We start from the raw sequence: 26304 nt of genomic DNA, 5'->3' as shown, positions 1-26304 counted from the left end.
CCTGGACCCGTCACCCGACCAGGGCGCTCAGAAGTGTGTGCACCGGAACCGAGCAGGCTTTGCGCCTGGAAGGCGTGGCTTTCGGCGGAAGGGGCGTGGCCTCGCCGACCAAAGGCCCGCGTGACTGAGCTGGCCAGCAAAGCAAAATGCTAGCCGAGCAGCAGGCACGCCTTCCTCTACTTACAGAGGGATTTCATCCTGACTAAATTCAGAATGCATTTACTGTCCCTGCCCCACCAGAGTCATCATCCTACCACACCACCTGCCCCGTGTGCGGACTCCATCCGTGTCACACAGCGCGCACTTTGGAACCCGCAGCTGCTCTAAGCACTTTCGGTTCGGTTCGGTTCAGTTCCGTCGCTTAGTCGTGTCCGACTCTTTGCGACCCCATGGACTGTCCATCACCAGCTCCCGGAGCTTACTCAAACTTATGTCCATGGAGTCGGTGATGCCATCCAACCAACTCCTCTGTCGTCCCCTTCTCCTCCCGCCTTCAATCTTTCCCAGAATCAGGCTCTTTTCCAATGAGTCAATTCTTCGCATCAGGTGTATCAGTCCCTCCAGTGAACACCCAGAACTGATTTCCTTTAGGGTGGATCTCCTTGCACTCCAAGGGATTCTCAAGAGTCTTCTCCAACATCACAGTTCAAAAGCATCAATTCTTTGGCGCTCTTCACAGCTGCTCTTTCTCTCCCTTTATATTAGAGGACACAAGCACAGAGAAGCTATCACTCGCCCGGCACCAAATACCTACTGATTAATCACCTGTTGTGTGCCAGACACTGTTCCAAGGGACAGCAGTACAGTCGGGAGGGAAACAGCCCTGCCTCAGAGAGCTTGCATTCTAGACAAAGGGAGTTCTTGTAGATAATAAAGGTCAGGGGGCTGGAAAAATACAGCAGGGCAGAGGAACAGAGTAAATGCCCTTGGAGGCCTGTAGGAAGAGAAAAGGCAGATTATGCTTGCTAATAGTTTAAATGAACCTTGCAGCCCAACGGGCCCAAAGATCTTCATTATACACACTGAATACAGCGAGTGTAAACTCATTTTTTTTTTCTTGTCCTGTGACTGCGTTATAACCCTTGGGCCTAAGATCTTTTTTTTTTTTTAATTTTGTCCTCTGACTACATCACTGGATAGGCTACCCACTCCAGTATTCTTGGGCTTCCCTCGTGGCTCAGCTGGTAACGAATCCTCCTGCAGTGCCAGAGACCTGGGTTTGATCCCTGGGTTGGGAAGATCGCCTGGAGAAAGGAAAGGCTACCCACTCCATTATTTTGGCCTGGAGAACTATATAGTCCATGGGGTTACAAAGAGTCAGACACGACAGCGACTTTTTTTTTTTTTTTTTACATCATAACCCTTGAGCCTAAGATCCGAGATCAGGAAGATGGTTTTCTCAATGCCAGGCGTTCAGAGCTAGCAGGCTGTGGACTCCCTGTCCCTTTCAGCGTTAACCTACTAAATATTTATTAATGACAGCTCTGGGAGCTAGAGCGCTGTTTCAGCTCCGCCCCGCTCTCCGCCCCACACTCTGGGCGCGCAGCCGCTCGGCCCGAGGGTGTCCCCGGGCACATCTATAGTCGGCCGGGCTCGCCACATCCGGGGCTCGGCGGGCTAGTGCGGTTGCCATGGAAGCGGGGTCGCGGCGGGCGCTGGGGCCGTCAGACAGGCTGCGGGCAACCGGGTGGCCTGCGGAGCCCCAGACCCCGACGGCCGAGCCCGCCGCGCCCCGGGGCGATCGGGCAGCGCCGCCGCCATGTCGCTGGGCACCGCGGAGCCAGCCTCGGAGACGGTAAGCGCGGAGGGCGGGGGCGGGGGGCGCCCTCAATGCCTCCCACGCCGGGGCGCGGGCCGGAGGGAAGGGGCGCAGGCCGGCGGCCGCCGGTGGCCGCAGCCATTATTGTTACCGCATAAGAGCGGACCTCCGGCCGCCGCCCCTCGCCCAGCCTCCAGCCGCCTCTAGTTCCCCACTCGTCCTTGCCCTGGCCGCCGCTTCCAGGAAGCCCTCCCGGACGCTGCGCCCTCGCCGCTTGGCGCCTGCGAAGCCGCGCCTGAGCGGAGCCTGCGATCGCGGCCCGCCGGGGTGACGGAGCTCACTGCGTAAGTGCCCGCCCGCACGGCGATTCCAGGGCTGGGGGCCTCGGACGGGGCGACGGACCCGAGCCGTGCCGGGTGTGAGGGAGGAGCCCCAGGCGCCGAATAGGGCAGGTTTTCCGGAGGAGGGGCCGCCCGCCCAGGGTGGCTCCCCCGGGTCAGAGCGAGCGTGTTCTCAACTCTTCCCTCACCCAGTGTTTCTGGGGCGTCAGCCATCAGCTGTAGATACCACTGTGGGTGGATAAGCTGCACTCCGGTGGCGAGGTGATGGGACTCGGGATGGAGGTGAGGGAAAACACGGCAAGAAAAAAAAAAACCAAACGGATCGTGTCCATCAAGTCAGAAAATGCCCTGCAGAAAATAAAACAGCCCACGTAAGGGAGGCGGGGTGGTGGGCTGCTTTAGATTGGGTCCCAGGAGCAGCCCCCGAGAAGTTGGAGCAGCGGGGTGAAGATCTGAGACACCGGGGCCAGCAGGTGCGAAGGTCCTGAGGTGGGAAAGTGCAGGGTTCCAGGGCACGAAAGAGAGCTTGCTGGGATCTCACTGGGCGACCTGTGTGGATGGAAGGGAGCCGTGGGCCTGAGCACGGAGAGCCTTGCAGGCAGTGGTCCGGGTCTGAATTCACTCCTGCCACAGTGGGAAGGCTTTGGAGCTTGACTCACGGGTTGCTTCCTTCACAGGGAGCAGATGGCAGAACCCGGCAGGGCTGCTGGGCGCTCTCCCCAAGTGGGGGCTCAGGGTTCCTGCCACTTGTCCCCCAGGGCACCGAGTCCTGCCTCACCAGGACTGCCGCCTGCGCGGGTCTCAGTTACTGTAAAGGGGAAGCCCTTTACAAGCAGCTCCTCATCCTATGACTGTAAAGGTTATTCATGCCCAGAAAAGAAAGTCAATTGCCCGTAATCTGACTGCCTACAGAAAACCACAGTTAATGTTTGGTATATTTCTTTCTGATTTTTTTCCAACACATTTTTTCTTCCCATATGGCCTTTTAAAGCTTGGGCTCCTATTTATATTGGTTTGTAATTCTTGCTGTTTAATTTACTGTTAGCATCTTCCCATACCTACGTTTTCAAAAACACATTTTAAAAACTAAGTTTATATATGTATACCTGAATCACTTTGTTGTACACGTAAAACTAATGCAACATTGTTAATCAACTATACTTCAATTTAAAAGAGAAAGAGAAATACATCAAACAGATAAAGACAAATGCTGTATGATCTCACTTATATATGGAATCTCAAAAAGCTGAATTCTAAACAGCAAGGACTGATTGTATAGCACAGGCTCAATATCTTATAACCAATGATGGAAATGAATCTGAAAAAGGTATGTGTGTAATATAACTAAATCACTCTACTGTACACCTGAAGCTAATATAATATAGTAAATCAACTATACTTCACTTAAAAACTTTTTTACTCTTAATTTGGGAGACTTCCATGGTGGGTCCAGCGGCCAACGCTGTTCGCTCCCAGAAGGTCTGGGTTCGATCCCTGATCAGGGAACTAGATTCCAAGTGCCAGGACTGAGAGTTCACGTGCCACAACTAAAGATCCCACGTATCGCCATTAAAAAATTCCGCATGCCCCAAGGAAGATCAGACATCCTGTGTGCTGCAGCTAAGACCCAGCACAGCCAAAGAAAGAAAGAAATTTTTTTTTTAATAAATAAAATGAAAAAATAAAAACTCTAACTTGGGAATTCCCCTGTGGTCCAGTGATTAGGACCCTTGAGCTTCCACTGCAGGGGACACAGGTTTGATCCCTGGTCAGGAAACTAAGGTCCCACGTGACTTGCAGCACAGCCAAAATAAATAAATATATGTATAAAAATCTTCACAAGTGTTATTCATGCAAAAATGGAAAGATAATATTTTTTTAATAAAAAATAAAACCTCTAACCTAATCAGTTCAGTTCAGTTGCTCAGTCATGTCCGACTCTTTGCGACCCCATGGATTGCAGCATGCCAGGCCCCCCTGTCCATCACCAACTCCCAGAGCTTACTCAAACTCTTGTCCATGGAGTCGGTGATGCCATCCAACCAACTCCTCTGTCGTCCCCTTCTCCTCCCGCCTTCAGTCTTTCCCAGCATCAGGGTCTTTTCCAGTGAGTCAGTTCTTCGAATCAGGTGGCCAAAGGATTGCAGTTTCAGCTTCAGCATCAGTCCTTCCAGTGAATATTTAGGACTGATTTCCTTTAAGATGGACTGGTTGGATCTCCTTGCAGGCCAAGGGACTCTCAAGAGTCTCCAACACCACAGTTCAAAAGTGTCAATTCTTTGGCAGTCAGCCTTCTTTATAGTCCAACTCTCACATCCATACATGACTCCTGGAAAAACCATAGCTTTGAGTAGATGGACCTTTGTCAGCAAAGTAATGTCTCTGCTTTTTAATATGCTGTCTGGGTTGGTCATAACTTTTCTTCCAAAGAGCAAGCGTCTTTTAATTTCATGGCTGCAGTCACCATCTGCAGTGATTTTGGAGCCCCCCAAAATAAAGTCTGACACTGTTTCCATTGTTTCCCCATCTATTTCCCATGAATTCATGGGACCAGATGCCATGATCTTAGTTTTCTGAATGTTGAGTTTTAAGCCAACTTTTTCAACTGTCCTCTTTCACCTTCATCAGGCGGCTCTAACCTAATAGGATACTCCTAGTTTAACTCACCACTTCCTTCCCTGTTGGCTCAGACAGTAGAAAATCTGCCTGCAATACAGGAGACCTGGGCTCCATCCCTGGGTTGGGAAGATCCGCAGGAGAAGGGAATAGCAACCCACTCCAGGTTTCTTGCCTGGAGACTCCCCTGGACAGAGGAGCCTGGCGGGTTACAGTCCACAGGGTCGCAGAGAGTCAGACACGACCGAGCAACACTTCCTTGCTTTTCCTCCATTGTCTTCACCTTGTGCTATTGGTAACCACGCTGCTCTTAAGGTTCTTATGCACAGAAGCGTTTGTCAAACCCCTGACGCGCGCTGGCTCTGAGACCACCTGGTGCCCGCGTGTCTTGGTCCCCAGGGGCGCAGTCCCGAGGGAGGGACCAGCGCCAGTGCTCTGCTAGGAGGCTGGCAGCCATTGGCCCAGGCTGACTGGCGGTTCCCCTGCTGAGCTGACATCTGTTCTCAACCAGATGAGACCCTCTCGAGGGCAGGCGCTGGGGGCAGAGCTGCCTCTGGGCTTGCTCGTGCACTTCACGGGGTACGCACGGTGCTGGGGTCCCTGGTGAAGGGCTTCCAGGTTCCAGAACAAGGTGAGAGCATCTACAGAGCGTCTCTGCTCCCGAGGTTCTCCGTCACCTGCGCCGCCCCGCCGCCGGACCTCTTGCTCACATCCACTGGGCTGTCCTGCCTCACCGTCCTGCCCAGCCCCACCACAGCCCTCCTCTGAGCTTACAGAGGCGGCTGCCCTGAAGCCTGCGCACGCCGAGCCTGCAGCGGGCCCTTCAAACAGAGCTGCTGGTCGCCTGCTCCCCCCTGTGCCTCAGTCGCACTTTTCCTGTCCTCTGTTATCTCTTAGGTTTTTTGTTGAAAACTCGACATTTAGTTAATATATTACTGCAGCTCGCCCCCCCAACATTTAGATGATACATGACAGCTTCTCCCACGCCGCCCCCCCCGTTGGTTTGGGGAGGGACTTGGCTCATCTGACTCTGAAGTGGTCGTGCCTGCACTGTGCAGCCTGGTTCCCTGCTCAGACTTTTTTCTTTCTTTTGAAATCCTTTAGCCCAACTACCATGGGGTTACCCTTAGGGCAGCAGAGGCCACGTGTTGGTCAGAGGTTGTCTCACCCGCTGGGCCAGATTTCTGCCGTTACTCCTTGCATGTGTGTGCCCCTGCGTGTGTGTTTGTGCGTGTGTGTGCAGGCGGCTGTTGCCGTTCAGGGGTTTACAGCTTTGCCCACACAGCCAGGAACCCGTGCGTGGTTCTCCCCCTCCGTCTCTCCCGAGGGCAGCCTCGGACGTGCCGTGGTCCCCCAGCCCTCCTGGGTATCTGCCTTCGTGTCCCTTTTTTACTTCGTTGGCCGTGCTTCGGGCACGCAGCACACGGGATCTTAGCTCCCAGACCAGGGGTCGGACCCGTGCCCCTGCAGTGGAAGCGCGCCGTCTTCAGCCCTGGACCGCCAGGGGAGTCCCCGTCAGTGGTTTTTAAGCCTGGCTCCCTGGGATCTGCTCTCGGGCCAGGGAGGTCCCCCGTTCCACCAGGGTTCGGTTACCACTGGGGCTCGCACCCTCTGGTTGGCCTGGGTGCCGGGCGGGGGCGGTTTCTACGTCTGCCCCGAGGCTGCACTGCGGCCCTTGCTCCCAGCCTCCCTGACCCTCAGGCTTGACTGCCGCCCCAGAAGGGCGCTTCTGGGCTCTTCGACCAGCGGCTGCTCTGCAGTGAGCTTTCTGCAGCCGTGACCCCAGAGCTGGGGGCCCGGGTGGAACTGTGCCATCAGTCCTCTGGGCACAGCTGCCATCCTGCCTCTTCTGGAGAAGGGCCCCTGGGCCCCGGCACAGCAGGGCAGCGGCGTCTCCCCCGAGCGGCGCTCCTTCTGGACCAGCCCCTCCCTGCACGGAGCCCCCGCCCCACAGACACAGGGGCTCTTAGCCTGCAGTGTCTGGGGAGGAGCTCACACCCTAAGCACCCAGCCCTGGGGTCTCGACTGCACCCGCCTGCCTGCAGGACCGCACTCTGGGGTCACTTCAGTCCTTGGGGAGCCGAGGGGCCCCTGACTCTGGAGGCGCTTCCCTGACTTAGTGGATTTTCTGGAATGAAAGATTCATTGATTATCTTCACTAATTGATGAAGATTGATTGCTTTGAGGGTTCTTCTGTTAGATGATTGTTGGTTGAGGAGCGGGCCTTCCAGGCTCCTCACCCCACCGTCCTGGGAGATGCCCCCTCTGTGAAGGCATCCCTGCCTCCCCTCCATTCACTGGGAATCAAAACCCTGTATGTTCCAGCATCTCATTCTGGACACTATGTCTCTTCCCCCAGTGTCTTAGTTAATGTAGATTTAACACTTTAAAATCCCAACGGGAGAACGTGTCCTCCTTGTCACTGAGGAAGCTGAGATGCGGAGGGGTCCGTGGCGTGACCAGCTTCGCACAGCTGACGCGAGGTCACGTTGCTGCCCCAGGCCTTTTGGGACCCCCCAGCGCACTGCCCGCCAGCCACCGCCCCGCAGAGTCCCTCGTGTGCGGTTTGCGTGCGGTCTCCTGTAGGAATCCGCGCAGGCTCCGGTCCTGCTTGCCGAGGAAGAATGCATTGCCCTCGACCGTTAGCACGCTCTTTTGCTTTCCAATACTGTGCGTGGCCTCTGCTGGAGGCTGCTCGGTGAGCTCAGGTGCTGAGAGTATTGCACTTGTCTAGGTCCTTCGGCAGAACAAGGAAGGACAGACTTGGGGGGCTGACGAGGGATGCGATGGAGGGGGTGAGCCCACCTGGTTTTGTTCACCACGCGGGCCATCTCCTTCCCTTGTTGAAATTTCAGGTCCTTGAAAAGTCATCAGGGTTTTATGCAGAACAAAGAGCTGTGACGAGTGCTCACACGAGAAAGTGTTGCCGCTTTCCTGTGGGACTGTCGACAGCTCCCTTGGTGGCTGGCGGGCCTGTGCTGTGACGCTGGGGCTGAGACAGCCTCCACCTGCTGCCCTGGCCCCACTGCCTGAGTTTTCCACATCACTCTTGTGCAATCTGTTAAATGAAGACTTTCCTCTGTAACTGTCATCTGCTACTTAAAAAAATTTTGTGTTGGAGTATGGTTCCCGTACCTCGTTGTGTTACTTTCTTCTGTGCAGTGAAGTGAATCGGCCACACCTGTTCACGCGTCCCCTCTTCTTTGGAGTTCCTTCCCATCTAGGTCACCACGGAGCCCCGAGTAGAATCCCCTGTGTTCCGCAGTATACCTGTCATTTGCCGTTTGCACCTCAGAATCCACCTGCCAGTGCAGGAGACCTGGGTTCGATCCCTGGGTCGGGAAGCTCCCCCGGAGAAGGAAATGGCAGCCCACTCCAGTATCCTTGCCTGGAGAATCTCGTGGACAGGGGAGCCTGGCGGGCTACAGTCCTTGGGGTCCCACTCCAGTATCCTTGCCTGGAGAATCTCATGGACAGGGGAGCCTGGCAGGCTGCAGTCCTTGGGGTCGCAAGGAGTCGGGCACAGCTGAGAGACTAAACGATGCTAGTGGGGAAAGGGTTTGAAAAATTGTTCTGCTTTCCCCCGTTTTAGGATGTGAGCCTGAGTGCGTTAACACAGACACATCATCCACTGGGCAGGTTCCCTTTTCTCCGGGATGTGCTAGCCCTGGGGATAGTACCGATTTTGTTGTGCTCCGTGCGCCAGGTCTGATCGCTGGAGCCAGAGGCAGGAGCCTCTGTACACGAAGACAGCGCCTGCGCTGGTGATGCGCTGATCACTCTCAACCGGGGGGCAGTCGTAGGTTCCTTGTGCTCTGATGCAAAGATGGAATGCTTTTATCAAGAACCATTCACGGGGGAGGGATAACCTGGGAGCGTGAGATTAACAGACACTACTGTCTATGAGACAGAGAAAGAAACGGAGGTTTCCCGTATAGCGCGGGGATCTCCATTCAGTGTCCTGCAATAACCTGTAATGGAAAAGGATCTTTTAAAGCAACTGTACTTCAATTTAAAGAAAAGAACTGTCTGTCGATTCTGTGGAGATGCTGTTGCTGGACTGACAGGCCTGGAGCCGCCCTGCCAGCAAAGTTTGGCTTTGTGTCCCCACCGTCCCTTTGGACGCAGTGGACCGAACCGGTCGCCGCCCACTCCGAGTGATCTGTCCCCTCCTGCTGGACGCGGGGCTCTCCCCCGCAGCTCGGCCCAGCGTTTTCCACCTTGTGAGTGCGGCCGTGGCGCCGAGCGGTGCCGACGGTTTCACTTTGCGTCTCTTCCTCCAGGGGGATGACAGTCTGTCTGCGACCACCTTTGACTCTGACTCTGACACGGTGAGTGCAGCTGGGGGGCTGGTGCTCTGTTTACCCGCTGACTCCCGCGGGTCTCCCCCCAGGCGCTACGTTCAGGGCCAGATCACAGATTCCAGATGCCCTCGGCTGGATCTGAACAACTGAGATGATAGCTTTAAGACTTCTACAGAAGTCAGTTGTGAGCAAGAGTGCGTTTGAGGCTGATGACAAGCTCCTAGCCTGCAGTCTGGTTTTGGCCCGCACGCCCCCACCCGTGCCCCCAGCTCCCAAGCCCTGCGTGGAGGGGAGAGAGCAGAGCAGGGTGATGGAGGTGTGAGAAAGGGCCCAGTGCGTTCCCGCCTCCCGCAGCTCTGAGGACTCCAGGGGGAGCAGCCCGGTCCCGTCCGTGGTCTGAGGAGCAGGGCCTCCACAGAGAGTTTCCTCCTCAACACTCCGGACGCGGCCGAGACGCTCCCCGGAGGGAGAGGGGCCCAGGGATCCGAACCAGTCTCCCGGGGTCAGTGTTCTGAGCGAGAGCCCCGTTTGGAGTGAAGCAGTGCGTGAGGCCTGGGCGGTGCCCGGCTCCGCGTGTGCCCAGGCTGTCGGGGGCGCCCTCCAGCCGGGCCGGCGCTGCCCCGCGCCCCCATCTCACACCTCACCTGTGGGCATCCCCCCACCTCCATCTCTGGGGCCTGCTGGCCACACGCTGTGTCGGGGGCGCCTCCCCCGGGCTGCCCGCTCCCGTGTCAGGGGCGCCTCCGCGCCTCCCTGCCCTCCGCTCGGACTCTGCTTGGTCTCTTGGTGTCGGCCGCTTAAACGACCGCCCACCCGCCTCCCCCCGTCCTGAGCACTCCTATGCTGCTTGGTAGGGGCCGTTCCAGCTGCCTGAGAAGGCTCAATCATCTCTTCTTTCTTTCAGAAAGCAAAAAAGAAAAGTTTCCACAAACCTCCACCCACATCCCTGAGTAAGTATGACCAGCTTGCCTCGGAAGGGGCTTTCAGAAGGCCTCCTTCCCGGGTGTCCTGGGAGGAGGCTCAGCTGCGTCTGTCTTCTTTGCAGACTCACTGATGCACGCCCTTCTGCCCCTCGGCTCCGTCTCATGCTGGGGCTGACTCCCGAGTCTCCGCCCTCCGCAGGCGTGCCTGTGGGCGGAGGCCCCGTGGGGCAGAGGTCCTGAGCCCTCCCTGCGCCTCTGAGCCCCCAGCCCCAGGGCACAGCAATGGTCTCCTGTGATCTCGTTCCGAGCTGCTGGAGTGAGGGAAACACAGGATTTGTTCTCGAGACACAAAGAGTTCATCTGGGCGATATACTGAATTTTATGCTTCCCAAGGCCTTTGTGACCAATCACATCCTAGGTCAGCTTTCTTTTGCTGCCGAAAAGCCTGTGGCTTTGCCTGACTTTATCATATGCTCACCGTCAAGCATACTGTCTTACGTATGTGACACAGTCAGAGAACACAAATGAACTTTCATATGAGCGCAAGAAGAACATATGCACGAAGATAAATCCCTGCAAAGAAGAGAGAGCATGTTTTGTAGTACAAATAAATATAAGCATTAGAAAGGCACCATCTAGCAAACTTGACTGCAGAGCAGAAACAGAGGCCCAGACGCAGAGAACAAGCGTACGGAAACCAAGGAGGGCTAGGGGGTGGGGTGAGTCGGGGGTGGGCTGACATCCACGCTGCTGTGCGTGGAGCAGGTGGCTGGAGAGGCCCGATCACGCAGCACAGGGAACTCCACCCCGCGCTCTATGGTGACCTGTTTGGGAAGGAAATCCAAAAGAGAGGGGCTATACAGACACATGGGCTTCCCAGGCGGCGCTAGTGGTGAAGAACCCGCCTGCCAACGCAGGACACGTAAGAGATGGCGGATTCTACCCCTGGGTGGGGAAGATCCCCTGGAGGAGAGCGTGGAAACCCACTCCAGTGTTCTTGCCTGGAGAATCCCAAGGACAGAGGAGCCTGGCGGGCTGCAGTCCCCGGGGTCGCAGAGAGTCGGCCACGACCGAGTGACTTAGCGCTAGTACAGCTGATTCACTTTGCTGTGCGGCAGAAATGAACACAGCATGGTTAATTAGCAATGCCCAAAGAAGGTCTGTGGTTATTGATATTTCTCCCGGCAATCCTGATTCCAGTTTGTGCTTCCTCCAGCCCAGCGTTTCTCATGATGTACTCAGTTCAGTTCATTTAAGTTAAATAAGCAGGGTGACAATGTGCAGCCTTGACGTACTCCTTTTCCTGTTTGGAACCAGTCTGTTGTTCCATGTCCAGTTCTAACGTTCCCTTAATAAGTGTACGCCTGTCTGGTTTCCAAGCCACGACAGCAGGAATCCAGGCTGTCCCGTTCATTTCATAAATGTGTCTCTACTGCCCAGTACTGGCCATCTGATACAAAGAGCCAACTCATGGGCAAAGACCAGATGCTGGGAAAGGTTGAGGGCAGGAGGAGAAGGGGGTGGCAGAAGATGACGTGGTTAGATGGCATCACTGACTCAGTGGACATGAATTTGAGCAAACGCCAGGAGAGAGTGGAGGACAGGGAAGCCTGGTGGGCTACAGTCCATGGGGTCTCAAAGAGTCGGACGCGACTTAGCGACTGAACAACGACTGCCCGCTCCAGGTCTACGGGGTTTGTGGTCCCCGTGTGCTGAGGTTTCCGGGCCTCGCTGTGCTCCGAGGCGGCGAGGCTTCCGGCCCCTCCGCGTTCACTGTTTCTGCAGCGTCAACCAGCAGCAGGAGCCACCAGCTGCTTCTTCACAACTTTATCCGTGGGCGTACTTGTGGAATTCTCACTATTTATTGATGAACCCTGTACATTTAGGAGGGAAATGTCGTTTGTGGGGGGGTTTTTACCTGCATAAATACGCACTTAAATGCATGTTTAAAGTTTGGAAGACCTTCCAAATACCCTGGGAGTGACCACAGTGGTCCTGGGTGAGTGGAAACGCCTCAGGGCCCCATGTGTCCTTACTCCCACATCCTAAATGATAAAGGGGAATTTTCGATAAATTCCATAAGCCATGGAAAAATCTTAGAAATTTTAAGAACTAAATACATTAGGTTTAGAATCTCAGGACCTTCTACAGGTATAAATTGCTTTGGTATTTAAGAAATATAAGCATGTTTTACGAGCAACTTGGTTTTGCATAAATTTGCACAATCTCTCTATTTTACGTGAAGAAGCAAAATTCCGGATTAAAATATAATTTTAAAACCCTTCCTTTGTTTTGGTGAAAAAATAAAAAAATGCCCTAGGGGGGAAAAATGGGAAATTAAATACTGCAATATTGGTATAACTTTAGGTTCATAGTTTAAAATCAATTCCAGTTACTTCTTTACAGTAAAATTTGAAAAGCAAATGTGAGTATATGAACATAGCCGTGTGTTTTATTTTTGCCGGAATGTGCTCACCTGGGGCTGCTGTGAGTGTCTCGCTGTATCTACCGCCTTTGTCTTTCTGAAGCACAAATGTTGTGGGGGCCACAGTGTTCTGCACCACTAAACCCGTGTGTTGTCTTTCTAGAGTCACCTTATCACTCTAAACCGAGGAAGGTGGCCTCCTGGAGATCTCTGAGGACCGCGGTGAGCATGCCTCTCGGGGGCCGGATGTCCTTGACGCCCCAAAAGCTGTGTCTGGGAAGCTCCAAGCAAGGTACACGGTCGCCCCTCGGAAATAGACCCCTCCTTAAAAAAAGAAAAAGAAATAGACTCGTCCTGCTCACGAGCAGCGCCTGGTCCCAGCTGCTGACAACACAGAGCTTTGAATATGCCTTGTCTGAACGGCTCCGTTTCTGACCTTGTCAAAGACGTGGCGCCTTGAGGTGTTTACTCCGAGTGTGTGCGACCTCTGACGTCTGCTTTGTGGGTCTCGGCCTGTCTGAGCGGGGCTGGCAGTGGTGGGTCACAGACCCTCCTCCCAGCGGCTCTTGGAGTCGTGCAAGCTGGTCAAGGGCACGCCGGCAGCTTGGGAGATGTGCTGGGAGCATGCACAGCCTGGAGGTGGGCAGGCGCCCCAGGGAGGGCTCTGCTGATCTTGGGGCGGGTGGCTGAGCGTTGCTCACACACCACGGGTCCCGTGAGCTTCCTTCAACCCCCCGAGCCCGGTTACTAGAGGCAGCGCCATCCATCGTGTCTGCTCGTACCTGTCGCGTTAAAACCGTGCGCATTCAAACCAGGCAGTCTGACCCCAGCCCAGGCTTCAGACCTCACCTTGGAGTGTGCCTGGACCCACCCCCCCAGCAGCGCCCCCGACTTTGTGACCGAAGCCTTGAGAATGAAGAGGTCAAACCTCAGGCGTTCTGCCAGCCATGGTGAGCTCGCCGCGGTGACACGGCCGTGAGGCTGGGCGTGGGGGCCGGGGGTGCTCTGCAGAGTGAGGGGCGGGCCCCCCGCAGGCGGCCGCCGAGCGTCCTGAGGACGGTGACCCTGAAGGTCCCTGCTGCCTCCTGGAGGGTGGCTTTCGTGCTGTGGAGGGAGACGTCATCCCTGGCTTCAGTGGTGCCTGCCTCCCGGAGTCACAGCGAAATGGGTTATATAAACGCTCTTAGAAGTGAAAGCTGCAAGGATAATGCTGCTGCTGCTAAGTCGCTTCAGTCGTGTCCGACTCTGTGCGACCCCATAGACGGCAGCCCACCAGGCTCCCCCGTCCCTGGGATTCTCTAGGCAAGAACACTGGAGTGGGTTGCCATTTCCTTCTCCAATGCATGAAAGTGAAAAGTGAAAGTCAGATCGCTCAGTCATGTCCGACTCTTAGCGACCCCATAGACTGCAGCCTACCAGGCTACTCTATCCATGGGACTTTCCAGGCAGGAGTACTGGTGTGGGGTGCCATTGCCTTCTCCAGATGGCAAGGATAATAGCCCAGATCTCACAAAGCAGGGCCGGTTGGTGGTGTGCTCCTGTCTTCCTGTCCGGCCCGAGTCCACACGGCCTCCATCCACTGCCTTTCCGTCGGCCCCGTGGAAAAAGCCCCGAGAAGCCTTGTCCCGGCGCCCGGGCTGGTCCCCTTGTGGCTCTGCTGGCCGGCGTTGCTGTTTCAGCCTTACGTGTTTTAGAGTCCCGTCCCCGTTAGGGACCGCGCTGAAGCAGAGTGCCCCGGGCCCTGTGCCGACGTTGGGCGCAGGGCCGGGTGCTGGCATGTGCACGGCGATGTCACTGCGTTTGTTTTTGACTGTTTGTTTGCTGCTTCAAGTCTAAAGACGTGGCTTTTCTTTTCGACTCCCTCCTTTAATCCTTTTGTAGATGAATGCATGGGTTTCCCTGGTGGCTCAGAGAATCTGCCTGCCACTGCGAGAGACCCAGGTTCAATCAGGAAGATCCCTTGGAGAAGGGAATGACTACCCACTCCAGTATTTTTACTTGGAGAATCCCCTGGAGATTCTGGCGGGCTACAGTCCTTGGGATCGCAACAGAGTTGGACACGACTTAGCGACTTAGCAGCAGCAGCTCTCCTTCAATCCTCTGAGTGTAATTAAGCCCTGTGTTCACATGGTTTAGCTTTCTTTTGCTGATTCTTCCCGAATCAATACCTGTTTGGGTTTTCCTACTTCTGGGGAAAGACCATGATCAGGTTAAAAACGTTGAAACATATTTGCTCTTTTTTACTGTTTTTGTTTTTTTTTTTTAAGATAATTGTGTTAACCTCCAGGTGTCCCTAAGGTATAGTCCAGCGTCCCTTCTTTACAGAGGGCTGTGTGTCTCCCTGCAGGTTACGTTCCGGGGAACCCTGTCTACAGAGAGAAGGAGGACATGTATGACGAGATCATTGAGCTGAAGAAGGTAGGGTTCCCGCCCGTCCTCTGCGGCTGTTAACGTGGGGAGGGCCCTCGGGAGCGCGGATGGGAGGGCGGCACCTGTGCCGGGATGTGTCCCGTGGAAAGAGCCGGGGTTGCGGGGTGACACCGAGTTTAAGCCCTGGCCGGGCGCCTGAGCAGCTGGGAGACGCTGGCTCCCAGAGGGCCACCCGCCAGTGGCAAGGGGACCTAGACAGCGGTCAGCCAGCGAGCTCTGGGTCTCCCTGGGGGGACGAGGTTATTTCCCGTCCCTTTGCGCCCGAGCCCTGGCATTAGGATGAGCCTTTCTTGGCTGCCGCTGTGACCGGCAGCTTCCCGTCCTCGTTGCTCTCATGGTGCTTCACAGCTCTCACTGGCTCTGTCTCTACACGCCCGTGAGAGGTGATGGCCTTGAGGCTCAGAGAGCTTCGTAGTCTGTCCAGGGGTTACCACTAGCAGACCCAGGGTGTTCAAGGTCATCTGCCTCCCGGGGCCATGGCTCCGTTTGCATAACCCACGCTGCCACTCCCCAGAGCGCAAGCCGCCCCGAGATGAGCAGTGTCCCCCTCGTCCCCACCTGGTCCCCCCTACGCCACGCCTGGCTCTGTGCACTGCATAGCTCATGGTGCCGCCCGGAGACTCGGGGGCCTTTCCCGTCCGTGACGCGGGTCTGTTCACAGTCTGCCGCCCCCCCCACCCCCGCCAATAGAGCCAGGACCTATCTGGCACGAGGTCAAGCAGGGTGCTGGCGGCCGGCATGCCCAGAGCACTCGAGAGCCTGGAAGCCACCTTGGGCGAGGGTCCCTGTACACGACAGCCCCGCTGTGGGAGCTGCAGAGTCCTCACCCGGGAGGCGACTGAGAGCCCTGCATCCTCGTGGTCGCGACACTCCGGGGGGAGCCTTCTCGGGGCCAGAAGCGGGTCTCTGGGTGGGACCACTGCCTGATTCCAAGTACGCAGGCCTCCTCTTCCCTTCCAAGGGGAGGGTTTATCTTCAGCACTCTGCTGCCCCGGGGGGCAGGGGCACAGGGTGGTTTTTCTCTGGCAAGTGACATCTCAGTTTGCTGTTGAAAATGGGGAGGGGCGTAAGTGCAGCTTCATGGGGTTTTGTGAGGGTTCAATGCAGTAATCCACAAGAGGGCTTTAGCGCAGGGTTCTTAGCTGTGCTGAGCAGGGTGGGTATTCCTGGAAGCAAAATTCCCGTTATTGGATTTCTCGTCTTTCCCAGTGAATGGGCGTTAACTGATTAATTCACGAAACGGGCCCTGAGGGCCAGGTCTCTTTCCCGCCGGCTGTAGCCGCTGGCCAGCTTTGCCGGCTGCCCGCAGTGGGTGGACGCCCGACTGTCTCTCCAGTGGCTGGGCTGGGTCTGTTCTGATGCTCAGACTCTCTGCTGAGTACTGCGAGTCCCTTGACAGGACGTCTCCAAGACGACTGGCTAACTCGGGTGCAGGCTGTGCTGGAAGCTGGTCAGCTCCAGTGCTGGCTGACCCCATGGGCATTTCTGGACGAGGCTCACATGTGACTTAACCTGACACTTTCCCAGCCATGGGGTTCCACGGACCAGGAGAAAGTTTACTCAAGTGAGGCTGTTAGAAGTCCCCTCCCGTGAGCGTTTCCTCAAAGGACCACACATGTCTGGAGTAATAGGAAGGACATCATTTCAAAATACAGGATAGTTGTAAAAAGTGAATAAACTTAGTTTTATGAAAAATTGACAGTCTTCCTTCTAAATTCACCGCAGATGGGTGGGAAATTCACCCACGGATAAATGTGTGGGAACCGGCGCTCTGACCAGCTGAGCCTTAGTTGAGCATGAGTCTTGAGTAGACGTCAGCCTGTGACAGTTTGTGTCGTGAAGAACACTCCCACGGCGCCCCCACGACTGCCGCTGGCCATGCCATTTGTGTAGCAGCGCTCGTCTGTGGCGGGGGCACTGTTGGCATTTTAGGGGGCAGGGTTCCTGGTTGCCTGCGTTGCCCTGCACCTAACGGGGTGTCTGCCCCCCAGCCCCAGCCTCCATGGTAGCGTCCAGACCTGCCTCACCCTCCGCGCACGCAGAGCCCTGCTCAGGAACCACGAGCTTTAACGTTCCTCTCCATCTCCGCGTTTCACCCGGATGTCTGTGTGTGCATGGTGGGTGGGTGTGTGTGTGTGTGTGTGTGTGTGTGGTCCTTCTTTCCTTCAGTCACTAAACGTGCAAAAGAGTGATGTGGATCTGATGAGAACGAAGCTTCGGCGCCTTGAAGAGGAAAACAGCAGAAAGGACCGGCAGATAGAGCAGCTTCTGGACGCGTCCCGAGTAAGTGCGGGGCCGGGACGCGGTGCCGGACGCAGGCGTTCCCACGGCGAGGGAGGCCCAGCGCACCTTGTCTTCATCTCTCAATCTGCTTACCACAGGGCCCAGATTTTGTTCGGACTCTGGCAGAGAAAAGGCCTGATACTGGCTGGGTGAGTATAATCCCCAGCAGCACAGCTAATCTGTCCGCTGAAATCTTACCTGCGAAACGGCCTTTAGAGGTAGGCCTTCTCTCGGAAGCACTCAGAGCAGAGGAGGAACAGGCGGGCGGAAGGCCTTCCTGAAACCCTCCAGGGAGCGGTGGGGCTCACACCGCAGGGGCCTTAGAGGGAGCAGGAGGCGGGCTGAGCAGGCTGAGCGCAAGGGCGCAGAGACGCAGGAGAAGGCTGTCACGGTGGGGACTTGCCCCGCCACGCCTCAGAGGACACATCGGGCCCAACACGCGCTGCTGATTCAAGAAGGAACCAAAGCGGGAGTAGGGTTAGGGCCTTAAGCACACGCAGACCCTTCTTGTGCGTCATGTAACAGCACATAACAGGTTGAACAGAACAGAATTGTGGAAAATGGAGCCGCTGCGCTGTTAACGCTGTGGGAACAGGCTGCCGCACTCGGAGAAAAGTGAGTCAGTAAACGTCACCTGAGCTGAGGAAGGACGTTTCAGAAATACCTGAGATGCGATTCACTTCTGAGACTCTTGACACAAAGTCACGTTAATGACGCGATAAATGGGTTTGCTAACATAAAATTTATAGTGAAAACCCACACGACTACGATTGAAAATGGATCCGTATAAAGAGCGGGGGGAGATGACTGGTCAGCAAGACAGTTTATCCAGGGGATGCACAGAATCTACACCCGAGTATAAAGAAGGGAAGCAGCGTGCAGCGAGCGGACGACTGGCCCGGCTCTGTGCCTGGGACAGCTCAGAGGAACCGCGCACAGGCTTGAGAAAACCCCATGTTGCCTGACGGCGGCTCAGCAAACTCCATGCGGTTTTCACGGGTACAGAATCTCGGTGACCGTTTTGCAGTCGGAATTTCAGTCCCCATGTTTAAAATCAGGAAACTCAGGTTAAGAGATGCGTCCCAAATCGGGTTCACGGTGAGTGGCCGTCGGCTCTGCAGGCTGGGGCGTTGTGGCCGCGCGAGCCACCATTCCTGTCCCTTGGCTCACCACTTGTCCCGTGATGCTGGTTTGTGTGTTTTTTGTTTTTTTTTTTTTATCTTTTGGCTGCACCAGGCGGCATGTGGGATCTTAGTTCCCCGACCAGGGCTCGAACCCGTGCCCCCTGCGTTGGGAGCAGAGTGTTAGCCACCGGACCGCCAGGAGAGTCCTGATGATGCTCTCTTTAGGATTATGTCATGAGAAAAAAAAATCCAGCACAAAAGGCTGTTTGCACAAGGATATTTCTAGCTGCCCAGTTTGGGAGGGGAGATTAAGGAGGAGCCATTCAGATTAGCATACCGCTGTTTTGATCCTCAGAATTTTTTTTTTTACTGCACCTTGAGGCTGTGGAATGTTAGTTCCCTGACCAGGGATGGAACCTGTGTTCCCTGCAGTGGAAGCGCAGAGTCCTAACCACTGGACCGCTGGGTAACTCTGGGGTTTTCTTCTTTCTTTCTTTCTTTAGTTAAAGTTGATTAAAAGTAGAAATTCTAGGTCATAGGTGTGTGCCAGTTTCGCCCTGCTGCCCTTTGCCAGATCACCCTTCAAAGTGGCTGTGACTGAATATTTCTGCTCGAATCACGTGCCTTCCAGAAACACGTGCCTTCCAGAAACACCTGCCCATGTGCACAGGGAGGGCTGGCTGGGGTTTCTGTGAGAGCAGTAGTGGGTTACGAACTCTGTGTCCATCGGTAGCAGAAGAGGCAGCTACACTGCACGCTCATGCCCTGGAGGAATGACGCAGGTCTCTAGGAGTGACGAGTTAGGGCTCCACGACGGTTTGTGAAGTGAGAACAAAGTGCAGATGGTGTGCGTGGGGTTACCGTTTATGTAAACAGCGAAACGCCGCGACTGCCGTAGGCATGCATACGCGCGTGCATACGCGCGTGCATGTGTGTAGTGAGGTCTGGAGAGTGAATACATGTTATGCTGGTAACGACAGTTAGTTGACAGGGGTAAGCACAAAGAGTAAGTGTGCCCAGGTGTTGCTAGTATAACTAAAAATCACCTTAAAATCCAGTTGAAAAGTGTTTGACTATTCAAAAAGACAAGGGAAGTCCTGTCGGGAATGCAGGGTGTCATCTCCCAAAGCGCTGCGTGAGCAGAGAGCAGGAAGCTCTGAGGCAGAGGGGCCTCCCCAGGACCCCAGTCCAGCCGCCCGGGGGAGCGTGCTAGGGATGGGGCTGCCCTGGGCTGCTGGGCTTGGGGCGTCCGTGCCTGGTGACTGAGGCGGTGCGTGTCCCATCCCTCGTCCTGAGGGTGGCTGTGGACTGCTGGCGCCCTTTGAGGAGGGGGAGCGCCCTGTTCCCACCCCCCTGCCCCCTGCTCCAAGTCTAGAAGAGACGCCGGCGATCGAATGGGGGGGACATCCCAGGGAGTGGGCAGCAGACCCCGCCCCAGGCCGGGCACAGGGCCAGCTGCGTCTCCGTGCAGCGCAGGAGGCCCTGACCGTAGAGGCTGGGGGTGGTCCCCGGTCAGCTTGACGGGCGTGGTCCCCCGGCAGGTGATCAGCGGGCTGAAGCAGAGGGTCCTCAGGCTGGAGCAGCAATGCAAGGAGAAGGACAGCGCCATCAGGTACGGGGCCGGGGGGCCGGGAGGCCCTGCCCGGGGCCAGCCGGGCGCACGCACCCGTCCCGCCCCCAGCCCCGCGCCCGCGCCTGCCGTCCCACCCCTCCCCCGCCCACGTCCTGGCCTCACTTGCCACGGAAGCTTGAGCAGTGGCCTCCTCCAGACACCACCGAGGTTGAGCAGTGGCCTCCTCCCCTCTCTCTCCTCGCTCCCGTTTCTTGGAAGAAGCGCCTTCTCTCCTGACCTCCTGTGATCATGTCTCGTCTCCAGGGTTGACTTCTTGGACTAGACCCAGGCTCTTGCTGCCTGAACACCTCCCCAGGCTGCCTCTCACCGTTCCGCACGGTCCTGTGCTGTTTTTAGAGCAGCTACATACAGATTTCTTTCCTGCTCTTTCATCCCAGAGGGGAGCCTTTCCTGGTGTGTTCGAGTTTATTTAAGGAAATCTGAGTTTTCACTCTCTGGTGCCCTGTGTATCCTCTTTATACAATAGATCCAGTCTTCCTTTGCTTCTTGCCGGAATTGCCAGCCTTAAAAAGACCTTATTATCTGCTGATTTCTGCTGTTTCAGAGTCCTAAACTGTATTAGTAACTTTGCCTTCATTTCTCTGGAGCCTTTTCTCTGAATTATATGGACAGTACAAGGAGAAAAAAAAATGGTTCTCTTTCCTTTAAAAAATAATCATCCCCCCACCTTCCCCAAAGACGACTTGTCCTTTCTAACCCTGAGGTCTGTCTTCACGATTACTCGGGTTTTTAAAGACACCGTCTTATTAGCAAAGAATATCCCCCGGAAGGAGGCCTTTTACCTCACGCTGGAGGGTGGCTGGTCCAACCGGGAAGGGCCCTGTAGGTGTGAGAACTCTCTGGTGGGTTTTGTGCAAGCCACCCACCAGCTGGAGGCCCCTCAGGCTTCCCTGGAAGCTTAGCTGGTCAAGAATCCGCCTGCAGTGCAGGAGACCCGGGTTCGACGCCTGGGTCGGGAAGATCCCCAGGAGAAGGGACCGGCTGCCCACCCCAGTGCTCTTGGGCTTCCCTGGTGGCTCGGCTGGTAAAGAGTCTGCCTACAAGGCGGGAGACGGGTTGGGAAGACCCCCTGGAGAAGGGAAAGGCCCACTCCAGTATTCCGGCCTGGAGAATGCCATGGACTGTATAGTCGGTGGGGTCGCAGGGTCGGACTCGACTGAGTGGCTTTGCCTTTCCCTCGTCCGGCACTGCCCCATTGACTCTGACCTTGGGTTCTTAGCAAGCTGCAGACTGATGTGAAGACCACGAACCTGGAGGAGATGCGGGTTGCCATGGAGACGTACTACGAGGAGGTGCGTGTCCCCCGCCCGGGGCAGGCGGCGGGCTTGGCGTTGGGGGGCACGGCCAGTCGCCGAGCTGGGTGGTGGCCTGGCTGCAGTGTGGGGCCCTCCCCTTCTAGTTCATCTTGACCGGAACACAAGTCAGCAACTTAGTGCTAACTTCCTGCCGCCGGGCCGACACGGAGACTCACTTTGTCGGAGGACAGTTTCCTTGGCGCTCGTTTTGGGCTAACCGTGTTTTAACTTTGTGTTTGCAGATTCACCGTCTCCACGGTCTCCTCGCAAGCTCCGAGACGACAGGACGGCGGTACGACCCTCTGTCTGTCTGTCTGGGAGCCCTGCTCTGCGTGCTGTCTGCATGCTCAGCGGCTGGCAGAGTGGGGCGCTCCTTCCATGGAGCGCAGACCCCACCCTGGGTCTGGGGCTTCCAGCTGCCGCTCGAGCTTTGAGCTCTCGTGTGCCCTCCCGGGGGCGTCGCAATGCCCCCTCCCCGCTGCCATCTCTGACCCCTGGCAGCATAGTCGGGCTTCCACTGGTGGTCCTGCCTCGCAGCTTCCAGCTTAGAAGCAGAAACACTTTCTCAAAGCAGATCTTCCTTTTAGGAAGACATTTAGGGCTGAGTACAGGTTCGTCTTGCCAAGTACGTTTACTGGGACAGATGGGCCGTTTCCTCACCACGTACATCTTCCCCTGTCCCGTCCCCAGATGACGTCAGGCTCTCAGCAGGTCAGGGAAGGAGGGGTCGCTTGCCACTCCAGTGTTCTTGCCTGGAGAATCTCATGGACAGAGGAGCCTGGTGGGCTGCAGTCCATGGGGTCGCTAAGAGTCGGACATGACTGAGCGACTTCACTTTCACTTTTCACTTTCATGCATTAGAGTAGGAAATGGCAACCCACTCCAGTGTTCTTGCCTGGAGAATCCCAGGGACAGGGGAGCCTGGTGGGCTGCTGTCTATGGGGTCGCACAGAGTCGGACACGACTGAAGCGACTCAGCAGCAGCAGCAGCAGCAGCAGCAGCTTAAAGTGGGGGCGGGAGAGGGGGCCAGAGGGCTTGCAGCCGACGCCCGTGGTGGGCGGCGTTGTGTTCTGCAATGTGCTCTCGGGTGTGAGGTGGCACGCGATGGCCTGCTACCCCCGGGGAAGCAGGGGCTCCACCCCAGCACCCTCTGGTCAGCTTTCCCATCACCCGGCCAGCGCACAGCCCGCTTCCCCGGGTTGCTGTCTAAAGGCGCCTCACCTCGTGCCCACTGTTAGCTCACAAGCCCTGAGCCCTCGACCCGCCGCGCCTTGGCTCAAGCCTGAGCAAAGCCCCGACCCACGTGGTTCCCCGGAGCCGCGTCTCAGCTCCTCGCGGTGACGGACTCCGCTGTGGGGGCCAGGGAAAGTGGTGAAGTCAGCCCAGAAACGGGAGAGGCCTCGTGGTCCACCCTGCTGAGAGCGGATATGAGAGCAGAGGCGGGCAGCGCCTATCCTGCCGCCGGGAGCGGGCTCCCCGAGACTCAGAGCCTCCTCCCCTCCGCCCTGGGTGGCCACCGGGGCCCCATGAGGCACCGCAGGCGTCGGCCCGGGGCTCATAGAGACGATTTAGCGAGCAGACGACTTGGCAAACGAGGAGTCTGTGACCAGTCGGCGCCGACTGTACTTCAGACTCTGTGGAGGAGGAGGCGAGATCAGAGCAGCCATCCGAGGACAGGACTGACGGAGCAGGAGGGCCAGGACCCTCCGCAGCTCTTCCGGGCATGCTGCTCCGTCTGTCGCTGACGACTGGATGCGGTCCCGTGTTAGACAGGCATGCCCGTGAAAGGAGTGGACCTCTGTCCGGGTGACAGTCCGCTGGTCTGGGTTCGTAGTCAGCCTTCCCCGTGAACCGCACACATTCATGCTCAGGACACCCTGAGCGCCCAGGCCGCCGTGTGCCTGCCCCTCACTCGGGATGTGTGTTAGGCCAGCTCAGGGCCTGAACCTTACCCGCTGGGTCTTGTTGCTCCTAGGCCTCCAGTGGAGAAGAAAATCGGCCTTAAAAGGCAGAAGAAGATGAGCAGTGCCCTGCTGAGCTTGTCCCGGAGCGTCCAGGAGCTCACGGAGGAGAACCAGAGCCTGAAGGAGGATCTGGACCGCGTGCTCAGCAACTCCCCCACCGCCTCCAAGATCAAGGGTGCCTGCCCGGGCCCCCGGGGGCGGGGGGCGCGGGAGGGGGCCCGTCTTCCCCCGGCCACCCCGCTGGGCAGCGCTGCCCCACACCACCAGCCTGCCGTGGGCCCAGCACGGTCCTGGGCCCCGGGTGTAGCTGTGGAGGCCCATGCAGGGGGCAGAGGCTGCCCCGTGTCACCAGCCTGCTGTGGGCCAAGCACGGTCCTGGACCCCGAGCAGAGCTGTGGGGGCCTGTGCAGGGCGGGGGAGGCTGCCCCGTGTCACCAGCCTGCCGTGGGCCGAGCACAGTCCTGGACCCCGGGTAGAGCCGTGGAGGGCTGTGCAGGAGGGGGAGGCTGCCCCGTGTCACCAGCCTGCTGTGGGCCAAGCACGGTCCTGGACCCCGGGCAGAGCTGTGGGGGCCTATGCAGGGCAGGGGAGGCTGCCTCCAGAGTCACAGCCTGCTGTGGGCCAAGCATGGTCCTGGACCCCGAGCAGAGCTGTGTAGGCCTGTGCAGGGCGGGGAGGCTGCCCCCAGAGTCACCAGCCTGCCGTGGGCCAAGCACCGTCCTGGGCCCTGGGCAGAGCCATGGGGGCGCATGCGGGGTGAGGGGAGGCTGGCCTGTGGGAATAGCGCTGGGGAAGGGGCAGATGGGGGGCAGCCGTGCCCACGGACGGGAGGGGCACTCTGGGCAGCGGGCACAGAGCCCCGAGTGGGCCTGGCAGTGTGAGGCAGCCAGCGAGCCCAGTCCCTGGAAGCGGGGGCCGGTGGCGGATGGGGCCTTGAAGGCCACTTAGAGGGCAGCGGGTTTGTGCGGAGGAGAGAGGACCCCTGCTGCTTTGCTGCGTGGAGGCAGGAAAGGGGACCGCGAGGACAGCACCCCCTAGGGTCCTCTGGGGCTGCTGGTGGCCTGGCCTGGGGCCCTGCGGTGGCGGGAGGCGTCGGCGTTCCCCGTGCACGTGAGCCCTGGCCTGGCTGCAGCCGGTGCGGGCAGAGGGGGGTCAGGGTCATAGCCTTGGTCTGAGCAGGACAGAGTGGGCCACAGGGGGAGGCTGCGGCTGTGCTCGAGGGCCCAGCAGGGGTCAGGCACAGGGGTGAGTCAGGGCAGGGCCCCGGAGGGAGACTTGAACCTGGGAGTTACCAGGTCAGGGGACAGATGCCCAGCCCGTGAGCAGGGGCAGGGGGTGGCCGCGGAGCCTCTGGGCGGGTAGTGGGCACCGAGCACCCGCAGAGCCGGGTGGAGGGGGCGCTGGAGGAGTACTGCTGGGTCCGGGAGGACGAGGGCTGGGGTGGGCTTGGGATCGGCCGCGGGGCTCGCTGGTGAGCCAGAGCAGGGCTGTCCCGGGAGGGGGGGCGATCAGGAGAGGTCGCACAGAGGAGCTGGAAGGAGCAGTGGTCACCGCGGAGCCGCGTGGGCACCACAGGGTCCTGGACTGGGGGCCGCCCCTGGAGGGGAGCCGTCTGGCCGTGCCCCAGACAGGAGGTCCCGGCCGAAGAGGCCCGTCTGACAGCTGTGGAGGTGTGTCCTTCAAACCCCGTTGTCCCGGCAGGCTACGCGGACTGGAGCAAGCCCCGGCTGGTTCGGCGGATCGCAGAGCTGGAAAAGGTGAGTGGTGGGCCTCTACGAGCCCTTCCCTGCCCGGCCCTGCCTGTGCGAGAGGGGCAGGTCCCAGGGAGCAGGCAGAAGGAGCCTCGCTCCCGGGACATAATGGGGACCGCATTATGGGGGACAGCTGCCCGGGGACCGCTACGCCCGGGATGAGCTGGGCAGAGGAGACTCTTAGGGTCTGGACAGGACGCCTGGCCGTGTCAAGCCTGTCCCTGCGTCACAGACAGCAAGGCGTGGCCACACAGTACGCCACAGCACTTCTGAATGTACAGTATAACCGTCGGGGAAGCGTAGGACCCCGAGCCTTTCAGAGAGCCAGCCTGACGTGCACACGGGGGCTCTTTATTGCCAGGCACTTCGCAGGCGGGTTTTCTCACCGCTTGTGTAGCGTCTGAGTTCACAGAAAATTGCGCATCTGCGCTTTACCAACCAGGACGCTAACGAATCCTCATGTCCCCCGTGTGAATTTGTGAGGGTAACCAGTCTGATTCTGATGAGCTTGGTCAGACGTGTCTACACTGTCCCAGTACTGGTGAAACACCGAGTTAGAGCCGTCAGTTGTTGGAGCAGAGTCAACCTAGAGGGGAACATTAAAAATAAAAATCGAACCTGTTTACAAAGGCAGAAGACAGAAAGTTTCTGTAAACTGTGGGTAATTTAAGAGTGAAGCCCGTCAGGGACGCAGGGCGCCTGAAGGCAGTCCAGGAGCCAGTGGGCAGAGTTTGTCCACCTGGGGAGATGCTGACATCAGTGGGAGAAGGTCAGGTGCAGAGCGGGTCCGTCAGTGCCGGGCGACAGCCTGGGACAGAGCATTGCAGACATCCCGGGGACAGCGGGCCGGCGAGCCCAGGGAGGGGCAGACTGGGCTCACCTTCAGCTGCCGCAGGGCCCGCTCTGAGCCGGCTGGGTCTCCCCGCCCCGGAGCGGGAGCGGGAGAGTGACGGGGTGGGGGGGCCGCCCCTGCCGTCGCCCTCAGGACTCTGCGGAGCTGCCCTCTCCCCAGGCAGCGTCCCAGCCTTCTCGGGTCACACGCAGAGCTTTTCCCAACCCCCTCGCTGGGAGGAGGTTCCCTCTGGCCGTTGTCCCTTTTCTAGGAAAGTAAAATCAGAAATAACGTCTAACAGATGCCTGTGTCGCCTCCAGAAACTCAGTTCGATGGAAAGCCCCAAGCCCCAGGCTTCAGAGGCAGCAAGGCCGAGCTCCCTGACCCCCTCGGCGCCCAGCCCCACGTTGCACCTGCAAGAGAGCGAGCGTCTGCGCGGAGCGGTGAGGAGCCTGAAGGGCGAGCGCAGCGCCCTGCACGCCCAGCTGCAGGAGAGAGAGTAGGTGGCCCGCTCCGGGCGGGAGGGGGGGCCCGCGCCCGCTGAGCGTGCTGTCGCTGCAGCAGAGCTGCCTGTGGGTCTGGGGAGGCGCAGCGCACGGCGGCCGTCATACACGCCTCTGTAC

General features: G+C 57.7%; 1 protein-coding gene across 1 annotated transcript in view; it reads left to right on the top strand.

The window, feature by feature from the left end:
* The first annotated feature begins 9955 nt into the window (after nucleotides 1-9955).
* Nucleotides 9956-26304, top strand: part of IQCE (IQ motif containing E) — a 28065-nt gene continuing 11716 nt past the window's right edge. The window contains exons 1-12 of the mRNA XM_068967471.1: nucleotides 9956-9970; nucleotides 12532-12660; nucleotides 13184-13318; nucleotides 14716-14786; nucleotides 16968-17081; nucleotides 17180-17230; nucleotides 19747-19817; nucleotides 21058-21130; nucleotides 21376-21425; nucleotides 23110-23273; nucleotides 24800-24855; nucleotides 26002-26180. Coding sequence (XP_068823572.1) covers nucleotides 12597-12660; nucleotides 13184-13318; nucleotides 14716-14786; nucleotides 16968-17081; nucleotides 17180-17230; nucleotides 19747-19817; nucleotides 21058-21130; nucleotides 21376-21425; nucleotides 23110-23273; nucleotides 24800-24855; nucleotides 26002-26180 — 1028 coding nt within the window. The 5' untranslated portion in view covers nucleotides 9956-9970; nucleotides 12532-12596. The remainder of the gene's footprint in view (nucleotides 9971-12531; nucleotides 12661-13183; nucleotides 13319-14715; nucleotides 14787-16967; nucleotides 17082-17179; nucleotides 17231-19746; nucleotides 19818-21057; nucleotides 21131-21375; nucleotides 21426-23109; nucleotides 23274-24799; nucleotides 24856-26001; nucleotides 26181-26304) is intronic.

The sequence above is a fragment of the Capricornis sumatraensis genome, chromosome 3 (assembly GCF_032405125.1).
Source record: "Capricornis sumatraensis isolate serow.1 chromosome 3, serow.2, whole genome shotgun sequence".
NCBI classification, from domain to species: domain Eukaryota; kingdom Metazoa; phylum Chordata; class Mammalia; order Artiodactyla; family Bovidae; genus Capricornis; species Capricornis sumatraensis.
Note: the sequence above shows the minus strand (reverse complement) of the source record. Positions and strands in the feature narration are given on the sequence as shown.